General features: G+C 49.5%; 1 protein-coding gene across 2 annotated transcripts in view; it reads left to right on the forward strand.

Annotated features, from left to right (window-relative positions):
• Nucleotides 1–14017, forward strand: part of PCSK2 (proprotein convertase subtilisin/kexin type 2) — a 210987-nt gene that overhangs the window by 172719 nt on the left and 24251 nt on the right. For both annotated transcript variants that reach the window (XM_024753718.1, XM_024753719.1), the window contains one exon: nucleotides 9618–9793. In XM_024753718.1, coding sequence (XP_024609486.1) covers nucleotides 9618–9793 — 176 coding nt within the window. The remainder of the gene's footprint in view (nucleotides 1–9617; nucleotides 9794–14017) is intronic.

The raw sequence follows: 14017 nt of genomic DNA on the forward strand, positions 1-14017 counted from the left end.
ATTTATCACAGGATATTGAATATAGTTCCCTGTGCTGTACAGTAGGACCTTGTTGTTTATCTATTCTATATATATTAGTTTGCATCTGCTAATCCCAAACTCCCAGTCCAACACTCCCTCACCTGCCCTCCCTCTTGACAACCACAAGTCTGTTCTCTATGTCTGTGAGTCTGTTTCCATTTCTTAGATAAGTTCATTTGTGTCATATTTTAGATCCCACATATAAGTGATATCATATGGTATTTGTCTTTCTCTTTCTGACTTACTTCACTTAGTATAATACTTTCCAGGTCCATCCATGTTACTGCAAATGGCATTATTTCATTCTTTTCATGGCTGAGTAGTATTCCATTGTATATATGTACCACATCTTCTTTATCCATTCATCTGTCAGTGGACATTTAGGTTGCTTCCATGTCTTGGCTATTGTGAATAGTGCCGCTATGAACGTAGGGGTGCATATGTCTTTTCAAATTATAGTTTTGTCTGGATATGTGCCCAGGAGTGGGATTTCTGGTTCATATGGCAACTCTATTTTTAGTTTTCTGAGGAACTTCCATACTGTTTCCATGATGGCTGCACCAGTTTACATTCCCACCAACAGTTAAGAGGGTTCCCTATCTTTTCGAATTACAGTTTTGTCCAAGTAACCATAGCATTTTAATAGGAATCAAATAAGGACGGTAGAATATAAGGAGGTGTGTACAGATTATTGTAAACATACTCAGAACTCTTCCAAATGTTTTTGGTGGAGTTTTTTGTATGTTTGTTTGTTTGTACAGCGCCTCTCATCTTTAAGGGAAAATATTCTACCTAGAACCTTTTTATTAAGTTCCACAGGAAACATATTTAACAAATTCCTCTTTATGGGCCTTTAAAAAGAAGGGTGGCTGGTCACCAGAAATTTAGAAACCAACACCTCCCCCTGCCAAAAAAAAATAGAGAGAGACAGAAAGGGAGAGAGAAAATGAGAGAAAGGGGTTCATAAGCTTTCAACAAGATGCTGGAGAATGGAGTGGCTCCTGGCTTATTCCAAGTTTTGCATCAAATTTGGTTCTTAATTTATTCAGTCATAAACCTCAGTCATCCAACCTTGCTTTTCTTTTTTTTACAACTGTCTTGATATTTTTTTCCTGGTGATTTAATAGAACCATAAACATACTTTGTGCTGACACTTGCATTTCCAGGAACCTAAATAAAGCAGGAGCAACCTATACAAACCCACCGTTAACCTCTTTCAACACTGTCTGCTAAGAGGTTTGCCTGAGCTGGGTGCTGAATTCCTCAAACGAATACATCCAGAGGGTTCTGAAATGTAACTGGGGCGGCTTTGCCCCTTGGCTTTCATCTCTCTGTATTCTGTGTGCCTCCAAAATGCTGGCATCAGAATGTCAGAAGGCGTTATGAGCTCAGGGGAAAGAATATCACCGGGTTAATATATTACAAGCCAGGCTCACACTCCGGGTGCTATCTGAGTAGGGGGGGTTCCCTGTTCGCAGGGCAGAGTGGAGGCAACTGAAAATGTCAAACGTGGATTTCTCATTCACAATGACGGTCTTCAAAAGAGTTTTGAAGTTTCTGCATGCCCAAAGTAACTGGATTTTTGAACAAGGGATCCTCAGAACAAGTGCCTGCAACAATGAAGAGTTGGGATTAGCTCATGGCAATTGGAGGTCCGCTGGGGTCTTTTTCTCCATCTGCTTCTTCTTTTTCTCTCTTGTAATTTGCACTCTGAAAACATCTAAGCTGCTTATCAAATGTACCTGATTCTCCTGCTCTCTTTGAATTCCCTAAAAGCAAACCTGAAGCAAGGATCTGGGTGCAAGGAGTTTCTTTGGGAGGTGACCCTGGGAAGCCAGTGAGGGAAAGAGGGAAAGATGGTGGGAAGAGAGACCAACAGAGGGTGTGTTGATGAGCTGGGGCTCCCTAACTGGGGCTCTGGGGGGCTCTTGCCCCCCGAGAGGAGGAGGCTGGGAGTTTATCTACCAACTCCCATCCCTCATCGGTGGGTGGGGTCGGGTGGGGGGTGGGACCTCAGCCTCGAGCCCCTGGGCTGTCCCGCCTGCAGCTCCACCCGCAAGGCAGAGGACACGCCCCAGGCAAGCCCCTCGTTCGGGTGGGCAGATCCAGGCAGTGTGACAGCCTCTGACTCGCCCCTGATGCCAAAGGCGAGCGGATGCAGCCCGGTACCTCAAAGACACGACCCGACCCGTGTCCGTGAACCCCGATAGCTCACAGGTCTCAAGGCAAGGCTCTGAGGATCCAGGAGCCCAGCCCAGAGCCGGGGGGAGGCAGGCCCAGCCCCACAGAGGCTCTGAGCAAAGGGGCCGCCTTCTTGCGCTCCTTTAACCCCAGCTTGGTTCCTCTGTAGCCACTCTTACGGGTCCTAAGCGCTCAGGGGCAGGAAGGTCCAGTCCCCACCCTGTGCCCGGCAGGACATCCAGTGACTCAGGGCTCCCCCAGGGGAGCGAAAGGAATTCTTCCTGAGAAAGCCCTGGAGAGGTACTCAGGAATCGCAACAGAAACAGAATTCTACCTTAAAGATCTGGGGGGAACATTTTGTTCATTCTGGCTGGCAATTTCAAAAGTTGGCTGATTTTCCTTATTCTACTAATAAATGGGCCGTACTCTCCGGAGAATCTTTCCTTTCCCGAGCTTTCTGAGCTGGGGAGGTCTGGAGCGCCATCTGGTGGCCGACCCGTATCACTGCTCGTCTCAAGGTGTTCAGTCACAGGGAGGCGATGTCCCAACTGCCCCCTAGATCCCGGGTCTCTTGTCTTCAAAAAAAGGCTAAAGTTAAGGTGCTGCAGAATCTCAGTCCAGAAAAAGAAAGGAAAGTGGAGACAAGATGATAAAATGAGTCCTCTGAAGGGAAACAAGGAAAAAATCATTGAGCATCTCTTCATCGGCCCGTGAGCCTTTTGGGTTTCTCGTCTACTCATACACTTTCTCATTTTTCCATGGAGGTTCCTGTCTTTATCCTGTTAATTTGCACATGCTCTTGGTATGTCCCACATATTAGCCCCTGATCAGTTTTAATCTTCTCCCAAACTTTCACATGAGGCCATTAGTCCAACTGGATTCCACCTCTGTATGTCATGCCAGCTGGGGTCAAGTTTTATTTTTCTCCAAATAGTGAGCAAACATCCCCAATACCATCTATGTAATAATCCATCCCGTCCCTTTGATTTGTGGTGCCACCTTCATTGTATATTAAGTTCCCATACACATGTGGTTAGTCTCTGTGTAAATATAATTTAGAGGAAACTTCCTAGCAACTGTGAGTCAGGAAGTGTAGCCACGCTCCTTCCTCTACTGGGCCTTTGTATGTGCTCTCCCTCTGCCCAGAACACCTGCGCCCTACGGCCCACCTGGCTACCACCTCTTCATCCTGCAGCAAGCGGGTCCCCATGGCATCCTCCAACATCATTGCCCAGGCCAGTCCCCATCCACAGATAAAGATGCTGAATCTTCTCTTCCCAGCACTAATACTGTCAGTTATCACAAATTCTTGTGCCTGGTTCTTTGATCAGTATCACTCTCCGCAGGCAGACAACAGTGTCCACAAAGACAGGAGCCACGTCTGTTTTCTCTCACCTTCGCACCCACAGCAGGGTCTGGCACACAGAGGATGCTCAAACTCTATTTGCTGAGTGACAGAAAGCAAGGAAGGAATAAAGAGAAGGAAGCGTCTGTGGATAAACCACGATAATCAGTAGAGATTAATCACTGAATAAAAGAATCGGTGGATGAATGGAGTTAAGGGATTAAGGGCAGAAAGATCTAAGAACCCAAAGCTGACGGAATTTCTACCAGGTATCTCCCCTTCTACCAGCACCGTCTCACCTTTGCTACTTTATCCCAATCAAATTAGTTCCAAGGAGACCTGGGCCTTCTCATCACCCACTTCCCCTCCCCAGCAAGGGCACACTGGGAATGTCCACCAGCAGTGAAGACAGGCAGGGGACCCCTTTGCATCAACACCCTAGGCCACTCCAGGCCAACGAGCATCACGGCCATCCATCCACTGTGTGTCATCTGGATGCTGGAAATAGAGCGTGTGAATTCCCAGCGGCTCATCTTTTCCATTTACCCATCAGAATCGCAAAATCTTGGGCCCCAAAGAGGGTCTAAAGTTCCCTGAGTCCGAACACCCACTGACACTTGCATGATGAAAACAACAATAACAGTAGCAATAATAATAATAACATATTGTCTCTTCCAATGTGTCTGGCACGATGCAAAACCCTTAACTCACTTAACCCTCTTTACAGCTTTATCATACATGATTATATATTTTATAAAGAGAACATATTTATTATATATTATTATCCCTCTTTTACAGAGAACGAAACTGAACATGGGGCCACACAGCTAGTAAATTGTACAACAATTTAGTATCCAGCGCAGCCTGGGTCCCTGCACTAAAACACTTGAAGAGCTTCTCTCTCTCTTTTTTTTTTTTATTAATTAATTAATTAATTTTTGGTTGCATTGGGTCTTCGTTGCTGTGCGTGGGCTCTCTCTAGTTGCGGTGAGCGGGGGCTACTCTGTTGTAGTGTGCAGGCTTCTCACTGCGGTGGCTCCTCTTGTTGCGGAGCAGAGGCTCTGGGCACGCAGGCTTCAGTAGCTGTGGCACACAGGCTCAGTAGTCGTGGTGCACGGGTTTAGTTGCTCTGCGGCACATGGGATCTTCCCGGACCAGGGCTTGAAACTGTGTCCGCTGCCCTGGCAGGCAGATTTTTAACCACTGTGCCACCAGGGAAGTCCAGAACAGCTTCTCTTTTCCTGCTCTCCTGATGTAGCCTGGACCCAGCCTGGAATGGCACGCCTCCAGTGATGGGAAACTCACTCCCTCACAACAAAGTCTGTTCTGCTTTTGGACGTGGGTAACTCTAGAAACTTCTTCCTTAAGATGAGCTTTCTCTTTGACTTCTGTTGCCTGTTTCCATGAGCACAGCTGTTACCACTTCTTCTAGCTAACACATGGCAAGGAGAGAGGAAAATTCCAATTAGTCTGGCTCCCAAAGAGTAAATGCTCTGTAACACGCAGACCGGTACATCCGGGCTGTCCCAAAGTCTTGGTGCTGTCTCAAAGCTTTAATAACTTCAAAACTTTTTTTTAGAGTTTAATTACTTACATTTCCTTATCCACTTATTTATATGTTTTGAAGAGAAAGGTTAATTTCCATTTTTTATTTTAAACATGCCTTTATTAAAGTAACTCTTTAAGACAACCTAATTCTTTTCTTAGTTTTAATTTTTAAATCAATGTTTGGCATCTTTAGCCAAAAGGGACTGAGACAAAAAATCGAAACGGAAAGTGTATTATTCAAAATTCACAAAACCAAATAAATGGACAGCCAATATAAATAATGAACCCTTCAAATGATGTTTCTTGCAAGTTTGTCAGATTTATACCTCTGAGAGTATGAAAAGGGCTCGAAATGCAACACGCCTTTTGGGAGATGCTGTCTCTTGCCTTTAGCCCCTTCCAGGACTCAGGAGTTGCAGCTGGGTGCCCACCATGTGCCGGTCCTCCTGGGGGTGGGGATGCAGCAGTGAGCCAGCAGACAAGACACCTGCCCTCACACAGCTTCGAGTCTAAAGGGAGACCTAGACAAGGAGCAAACAAACACGACAGTATCAGATCATGATTGCTGGTTGCCGGGGCACAGCAAGTGACTTGAGGGCAGGTTCTACAGCATCACACCTGGGCGTCGGCAGAGCCCCTCAGAGCAGCCCCAGGCTGGGGCCAGGCCAGGTGGCATTGGCCTTACCTGCCTTTCTCTGAAGGCAGAGCAGATAGACTTATGCATCTGCTAACGAGTGCTCCTTTGAGCAAAGATTCTAAAAAGAGTTTGAAAACCACACTGTAGACCATTATCAAAGTACCCTGAAATTTCTCTACCAGCGATGAATTGCTTCCACATACTTGGCCAATAAAACTCCTAATAGTCCAGTGAGTTTGTACATATTTTATCTGAGTTTTTAAATAAATCAGTAAAAATCACTTGTTGGCACAATGACTAACATGTTTCCAGATCCTTAAGACCTAGACCAGCATGCCTCGGCTCCTTAGCCTACAGGTGAACACTAGTGAACACAAAAGTGGCGATTATCGACACTGAGGTGTGCAGACGGATGTAGCACTTCCTGGTGTCCGTACAAGCTCACCTTTTGTAGCAGGAGGAGAGGCAGGGGATTTAGCTCAAATCCCTGGGCTGTGCAGCCCCTAGAGCCCAGGGCTGCAAGCAAGCCATGCAGCAGGCGTGAGGCTCAGGTTCTAAAAGGCAGGAGGGACTCACAGATTCACTGCTGGTCATGAATGCGGTGCTCAGGCTGGCGGGAGGGCAGGGGACAGAAATGCTTGACGTGCAGGCTCTCCTGCCATCACCTCGCCACAGCCCGCAGAGCATTGTGCAAACGTGAGGATGCCGAGTCCTGGCTCCCTGGGCTTCCCGCTCTCCTTCTGCCTCTCACTCTCACTCTCTTGCCTTCCCCATCTTTCTCACTCTCTCCCCCTCCCCACCCCCCTAGACCATCCAGGGACAGAGTTCCTCCCTAAAAACCCTTGGGTCACCCTGAGCCTGAGTCTTGGCCGCTAATGGGGCAGTTGCCTGCAAAAATTAATACTGTATCTCATTCAATCCATGCACGCCTCATTCCCTCCGAGCTTAATGAGATTCAAAGAATGCCGGGGGCCTGGGCCCTGAATGTGAATGAGAGCCCTGCTCCCAGCCCGTGGCCGTCCCTGCCTCCCTAGATGCTGAACAGTCCGGAGATTAATACACAACAGCTCTGATGTTCTGGGCGGCACAAAGGGAGCCAGGGCGGGATGAAGAGGGAGAGAGGCAGAGAGACAGGACCTGCAAAGAGAGAGGGCAAAGGGCACCAGCTGGTGACAAAATGCAAAGTCGCCACTGTTTGGCACGTGGGACGGTCCGGGTGCGCTTTGGCCAGAGTTGAACTCCTCCCTCTTTTCAATGGAGGCAGGCTATTCAGTGCTGGTCATCCGGGCACTGGATGAGTTCAAGACCATCTGAGTTTCCTCCTTGCAGACGAGTGAATACCAGCCTCTCTGCGACATTACCAGTCCACAAAGTGGACACGACGTGTGAGAAGAAGCTGTGCTCTTCAGTTTACTGTGTAAGCTGTCAGCCACCTTTGTTAAACAGACTTTTTAAATGAGCAAAATATAGGTGGGCCAAAAGTGAAATGTGGAGTTTTAGATTTCCTATCCCTAATGAAATGAACCATAAAACTTAGCTTCTGGAAAGTTGAAACCAAAGACTATGCTTATGCTGTAGGAGCTTTCTCCAGGAGAAAGGATATTAACTAATAATTAGACTTGTTGGCAAAAACGGTGACCTGATTTATGAGTAGAGGATGGAAAGTCTGGACCTGTTATCCCTGCTAGGGAGAAACTCAACTAAATTAGGTAATAATATCATGCATTTATTCACCAAATATTTATCAAGCTTAAGATAAATTCCAAGCGCATGCTGATGCCCAGGGACATAGAAGTACACAGAATAGACACATGCCCTGTACGCAAAGACCTTGCTGTCTGGTGGTAAATGAAACACACAAATAAACAATTGTAAGAGAAGGCTGACAGTGCAGTGCTAACAGAGGACCTGCAGAGCTGGACCCAGAAAGACTTCAGGGGAAAGGCCTACTGAGCTCATAGGTTAGACAGGAGGAGGGTGAGCTCTGGGGAACATTGCAGTGCAAGCGCAAGGGAGGGGCCGTGAGACGTGGGAGGAGGAAAGAGAACCTTAAGAGAAAAGACAATTTTCTGTCAATTTCATGGGCCCTGTAAGAGCCTGAATCTTCCTGCTTTATATTTTTTTCTGGAAAAATGTTTATCTCAGGATTAACAAAACATGCATGTAAAAGCATTAACTTTATACCCCCAATGTCCCAATTACCTAAACAGTCATTCTCATGTCAGGTTGCACTTCAAAACCACCTTAGAACAATACCTGCTTAGGACCTGTGCAAATAATCAGAAACTCCAGGGACCGGGGAGAAGCGGCCCAGGCACAGTATTTAGGAAATGCTCTGCAAGTGACCCTATAACTGGGAACTGCTTTAGGATATATAAGCCTATTACCTGCAACTAGAAAAGGAAAATCAAGATGTGAAGGCAGTCCTATAACTTTATTCAACAATCAGCAGTTAGTTCTCATCCGCATGAACTGTCTGTAGATTTTGGGACTTTTTTTAAAATTTATTTTTGGCTGCGTTGGGTCTTCAGTGCTGGGCACAGGCTTTCTCTTGTGGTGAGCGGGGGCTACTCTTCGTTGTAGTGTGTGGGCTTCTCATTGCAGTGGCTTCTCTTGTTGCGGAGCACAGGCTCTGGGCGCACAGGCTCCAGTAGTTGTGGTGCGTGGGCTTAGTTGCTCCGTGGCATGTGGGATCTTCCCGGACCAGGGCTCGAACCCGTGTCCCCTGCATTGGCAGGCGGATTCTTAACCACTGCGCCACCAGGGAAGTCCCTGTCTGTAGATTTTTGAAAGTGGTGACAGGTACATAGGTAACGAATGTATATGAATCTTCCTTCCTTAAGTTGGTGTGCATACCACATTAGGTGATGCTTGTGTAATAATGCCCTTTGACCACCAGGGACAAGTAAGAAGGGTCAGAAGCCAGGCTCCGACTACGTACAGACCAGCCCTTCGTTTCAAAACTCCCGTGGACGGAAAGACTTAGGTCAGCTTCAGCAGCACTCTAGGTCCCTTGCTACGAAATAGCGTATCAAGCAGAGAACAATCTTGGCCCCAAACAGCAATGTTTAGAGGGTAATGACGAAGGAACAAATGCCCTTCCCGTTGGCTGCTGCTGAGTGAACCCTGGACAGGCTTTTTCTAGACAGCCCAAGGGTGATGTGAACCGTGGGTGCCACAGGCCTGGGCTCCTCCTGAGTCCCTGTACACACAGTCACACAATCAGAGAAAAGTTCCCAGCGAGAAATCACTCCTACAAGGCATCATAGAAGCACACACTTTACAAAGGTGGCCTAGGGGAGAAGGAGGAGGGGGTGTATCCTGCACCCCACTGCAAATATATTTTAGAATGACCCCTTCAACATTTCTGTCCCCCCCGCCAGAGCCCCTCCTCAGCTACAATGCAACTGAGAGTTCCTTCCCTGCCCCTCCCCCTTGCACTGTCCTGCCCCTCCCTCTGCCCCTGCCCCCTGCCCTCTAGAATTGTTCCTTAAATATCTAAGAGCAATCTCCTCCCCACACTGTCGTGCCCAGTAGATTTATTTCTCCTCTGAAACGTGTCCCCCATCAACCCCCCAGTCCCTGGAAGCCAAGCTTCCCACATTAGGAATTCTAGCAACTTTTGCGAGGGGTATAAAATTGTCTTCAAATAGTTGCATAAGGAAAGGGTGGGGTCCAAAAGGATGGAGTGGATCGGTCAGTGCACCTGCCTGATCCTCTGATCACACACACAGCGTGAGGCTGGATTCAGGATCGCCCGGCTGAGCCCAGGGCACCAGGAAGGCAGACCTCCAGCCACACCCAGGACCCCAGCCCCCTACCCCACCTTGCCTCCTGTGAACCGGGGACCGGCACCCAGAGCTCCCCGGCCCTCACTGTCCACAGGGATCCGGATGCTGGACCAGCCCTTCATGACGGACATTATCGAGGCCTCCTCCATCAGCCACATGCCTCAGCTGATAGACATTTACAGCGCCAGTTGGGGCCCCACCGACAACGGGAAGACGGTGGACGGGCCCCGGGAGCTCACACTCCAGGCGATGGCGGACGGTGTGAACAAGGTAAGGTCGTTCCTGCGCCAGGAGGTCCGGAGCCACACCAATTGAGCGCAGCGAGGGGCAGGGCTGCGGTGGAGGTGGGGCTGTTTCCCTGTGCCTTAGCTCAGGTCCTTCGAGAAATGGACCCCAAATTGGGTTAGAGGTCCAGACTTATTGGAGGGGGCGCCTGTGAAGGACAAAGGCAAGGGGGCGCGGGCCCTCCGGAGGGCGACGCTATCCTGGCCCCTGCGAAGGGAGGGGAGAAGGAGAGTCCCACAGGGAGCTGCACTAGCACCCCACCGTGCAGACGTGGCTGGGAGCAGCCCTGGGAGCGGGGTCTCCGCGCAAACTGGGTGTCTTCAGAGCGCAGCAGGGGAGCTGCGTCCAGATGTTCCCGTGGGGGAGTCAGCGCGCGTTTTCGTGGCTGCCCATCCCTGGGGTCAGTCCGGGAATGGACAGAGCCAAGGAGCAGGGACCAAAGCAGCACCTCAAAGGGAGGCAGCCGGGAGCCGCAGGTCACTGTGCGGGTGAGCGGCCCGTGGGGAGCGGCAGGAGGTGGCCTCTGCGATCCCAGGGCAGAGTCCCCCTGCAAACCACAGCCAGGCCAGAGTCTCCCTGGGTTCAGGTCCCAGGTCCGCTGTTCAGGGGCTGAGTGTCTATCCGCAGTGACCTGACCTCACTGCGCCTCCGTTTTCCTGCCTGTAAAATGGTGATAACGGTGCATTTCTCCTGGGGTCGCTGTGAGGTGTGAGATAGACATGCAAGTGCTGGCCCTGGGAGGCCCCACAAACGGCTGGTGTTTGCCTGGGTCGTTAGGGACTCTTAACCAGCCGCCCCAAAACTTTGAGGCATAATGCATAGTGTTTCACTAGGGCTTGTGGACGCTGTGGTCCAAGAATTCAGTTGGGAACAGTGGGGATAGCCTGTCCCTGCTCCACAATTGCTGGGCCTCAGCTGGAAGTCTGGGGACTTGAATCACCAGGCTGGTGTGTGTTTGCAGGCCCCTGCAAGGGGCCGAATTACTGGCCATTGGTGCCACGGCACCGTCTCCTCGGGGCACTCAGTCGCTTTGTCTTAGTCTTTTCCCAGGATTGGACTTTCCATCAGGTTGATGCGATGCGCTGTCCCTGCCCTCAGCCCGTCTGAGACAGCGACAAAGATCCCTGACGTTGGAATGGCACAGTGCCGTTTACGGGGGGCGGGGGGGGGTCACCAATAGGATGGCGGGGAAGGGTCAGGAGGTAGTGCTGCTGCCCCATTTCAGTGCCCAGACCCTTAGGAGTTTATAGGGTGAGACTTCTGACATACAGACAGCTATTTCCTTATTGCATTGTTCATGGTGTGGCTGGAGAGAGACGATTGCACATCCAGGCCCGGAACCAGGTGACAGTGACAGCACATTACCCAGGTGAACACCTGGCAGATGCCCCCCTTCCCCATCAGACACGGATTTTCACTGAGAAGCATTTTTTGACACCTGAGGCCAAAAGAGAGTCAGAGAGTAGGTGACATCTGGCCTCTGTCAGAGTTGACAGTGCAGATGGGCTCAGTGCAGTACATCCCCGGGCGAGTCCTGTCACTCTCCACGAGCTTCTGAACGGCTCCATCACATTTCAAGGCAGGGTACTTCTCTCTTTCCATCTGTAGCGTCCCCTGCTGCAACTAAAAAGGCTCTTTCAAGTATGATTGTTCTGCAAAGCATGCCAAGTACGCCAGAACTTAGGAGAATAATTTGTTATGACTTATCTTCAGCTGACAGCATGTAAATATTTTACAAAGTGGAGTATGGTGAAAAATACAGTTTCTCATTTGACCTTCCCCCAAGCTGTAGGAAGGATTCTTTCCTTATTTCAAGGTGAAATTTTTTGGACAGTGTTATAGAATTGTGTGAGCAATGGGGTATTATACATGAGCAAAAAAGACTTCCTCTCAGTTATTTCAGCTGACTGGTCAGGTCTAAAGGAAAATGTACCCCTGAAAGGTGATCTCCACCTGAACAAAGGAGTCAGATAATTACCTGTTACACTAAAGAAATTCTTATGCTTGTCTTTGAATTTTAGCATCTTGCAGATAGGTTTTGTTTGACCAACGCTGTAATGATAAAAGGGGAGAGGAAGAGGAAACAGAGGATAAGAGAACTTTCCAGGGATGTACCATCTGCCACAGACCCCACCACTCCCTACCGGATGACATCTGCTTCTCACATAAACATCACCTAGCTGGCTCCTTAGGGATTTGAGTTTGCATCTCCTAAATTTTCTCAATAAATACTTAACGGAGACAGCAAGCAGCTGGCATGAAGTAAGAGAAGAAGGAAACCTTTTCCCCATTTGTTTATTTCAATTTTTTCCTCTTTATAGTCTACGTGTTGAATTTACAGTTAAGACATGATTCACATTACATATGGGAGTAGATGACAGACAGAGACCCCTGAATTATGATATATCTTGGAATTGACTTAGTTCAGGATCCCGCAGAAGCAGACCCTGAGGTGAGGGTTGAGTTCAGGTAGTTGATTTGGGAGGTAAAGGGAGTGAGTGGGGAAGAAAGGGGCTATTAAAGGATTTGTTATCAAGTCAGCTACTACTGTCAACTGGAGCTTAATCCCACGGGGAAACTGGGAAACCATGCAGCACACACACTGAAGTTATCCCAGCCGGCGGCACGGGAGCTGGCGGAAAAGTCAGTGGTTCAGGTTGTTCCCAAGGGGTGTAAATGTCCCAGCACTTTCAGCCGGGATGGAGGTGTGCAGGGCAGCCTTCAGCCTCTGGGGAGAAATCCCTTACACGAAGAGACGCCTGTGCTGACATCTGGAAACCCCCAGCGCACAAGAAGCCACAAGCTCGAAGGAATACGGGCGACACCCACTACCATCTACCACAATCTCCAAGTGCAATTTGGGCAAAGCCTAATCTGAACTCAGAGTCATCTCTCTCTGGGTAATAAAGGACCAATACGGCGATGTGTTTGCTGGTCGGAAAAGGATGTAGCCCTACAGAGAGACTGATGGAGAGCAGAGCCCAGCTGGTATGGGATACGGCATCTTACATCACTCTGACAACCAGAAGAGGAATTCAGAGACCACTAGAGGGTCTTGAGAGTGATGGCTGACTCATGAGCTTCTTTCCACATCTTAAGGAAATGCACCCAGGGCAGCTCTGCCACGTTTTTGGCTGGCTCTGATGACTACACCCCAACCTCTTATTAATCACACCTCAGGGTTGCTACCAGAGGGAACATCTTAGGAATATTTAAAGACAAGGGAACAGAAAATCCTCTGAGGCACGGATGAGAGAGGGCATTGATAGTTTATTTCCTGGGCGGGGGATGGGAGGTTGCAAAGGGCTCAAACACAGATCCCAGATCTTGGAGCTGGAATATATTGTACTAGGGGTCACTTGCAAGACTGGCTCAAAGGCCACCATCCAGGAAGGGGGGCGGGTGGGGGAGGCTGCCCAAGGAGACAGAGATTAATCAGGACGGGCAAGGAGGAGCCTGGTGCCCTGCTGAAATTTAATCAGACCAGTGGGCCTGACACGGTGGCACAAGTGCCGGGGCCTCTGGCGGCAACGATGCCTCCTGCCAAGAAGCTCCCAGGACTCCTCCAGGAGCCCTGATTGATGCTCTGAAACCAAACGAAGGTTCCCAACTGCACAGGGGATGCCGCTGCTTGGAACCTGCGATTCGGCCTCTGAGATGCCTCTCTCAGTTACAGTCCCTCCTTTCATCTCTGAGAAGGAGAAACGGGAGGAAAAACTGGCGGGTTTCTGGTGACCCTTCCTAAGAGTTGGCCAGCCCCAGGTGGGGTGGTCAACCGTCCTGGTTGCTCGGGACTTTCCCAGGTTTTGCGCTGAGAGCCCCACTTCCCAGGAACTACCCAATCCTGGGCCAACCGAGGCAGTGGCCACTCACCTTTAAGCCTTCTTGATGGTGGCGACCCATCTGCGCCCAGGGAGAAACCCAACCACCAGGTTAAGGGACTGATGTGGACTTAAGCCTTCAACAACACCTGTGACATCAGAAAGGTTCATCACGGCGTGTTTGGATCCTGCTAGAAAGAGACAGGATGGTACAGGAGCCTTACCTCCAAGGTGGGTACACGGCAGGACAAGTCGGGGCAACTGCAGGTGTGGTGAAACCCGGGCTCAAGTGAAGGATTTAAGCAGAGGCTACGTAGTGCCACCCTCCATTCGGCTTTCTTGGGGATCTGACACCCCACCCACTCCTGCTGAATTCCGTGGAACCCAC

Source organism: Neophocaena asiaeorientalis, unplaced genomic scaffold, assembly GCF_003031525.2.
Source record: "Neophocaena asiaeorientalis asiaeorientalis breed wild unplaced genomic scaffold, Neophocaena_asiaeorientalis_V1.1 scaffold302, whole genome shotgun sequence".
NCBI classification, from domain to species: Eukaryota; Metazoa; Chordata; class Mammalia; order Artiodactyla; family Phocoenidae; genus Neophocaena; species Neophocaena asiaeorientalis.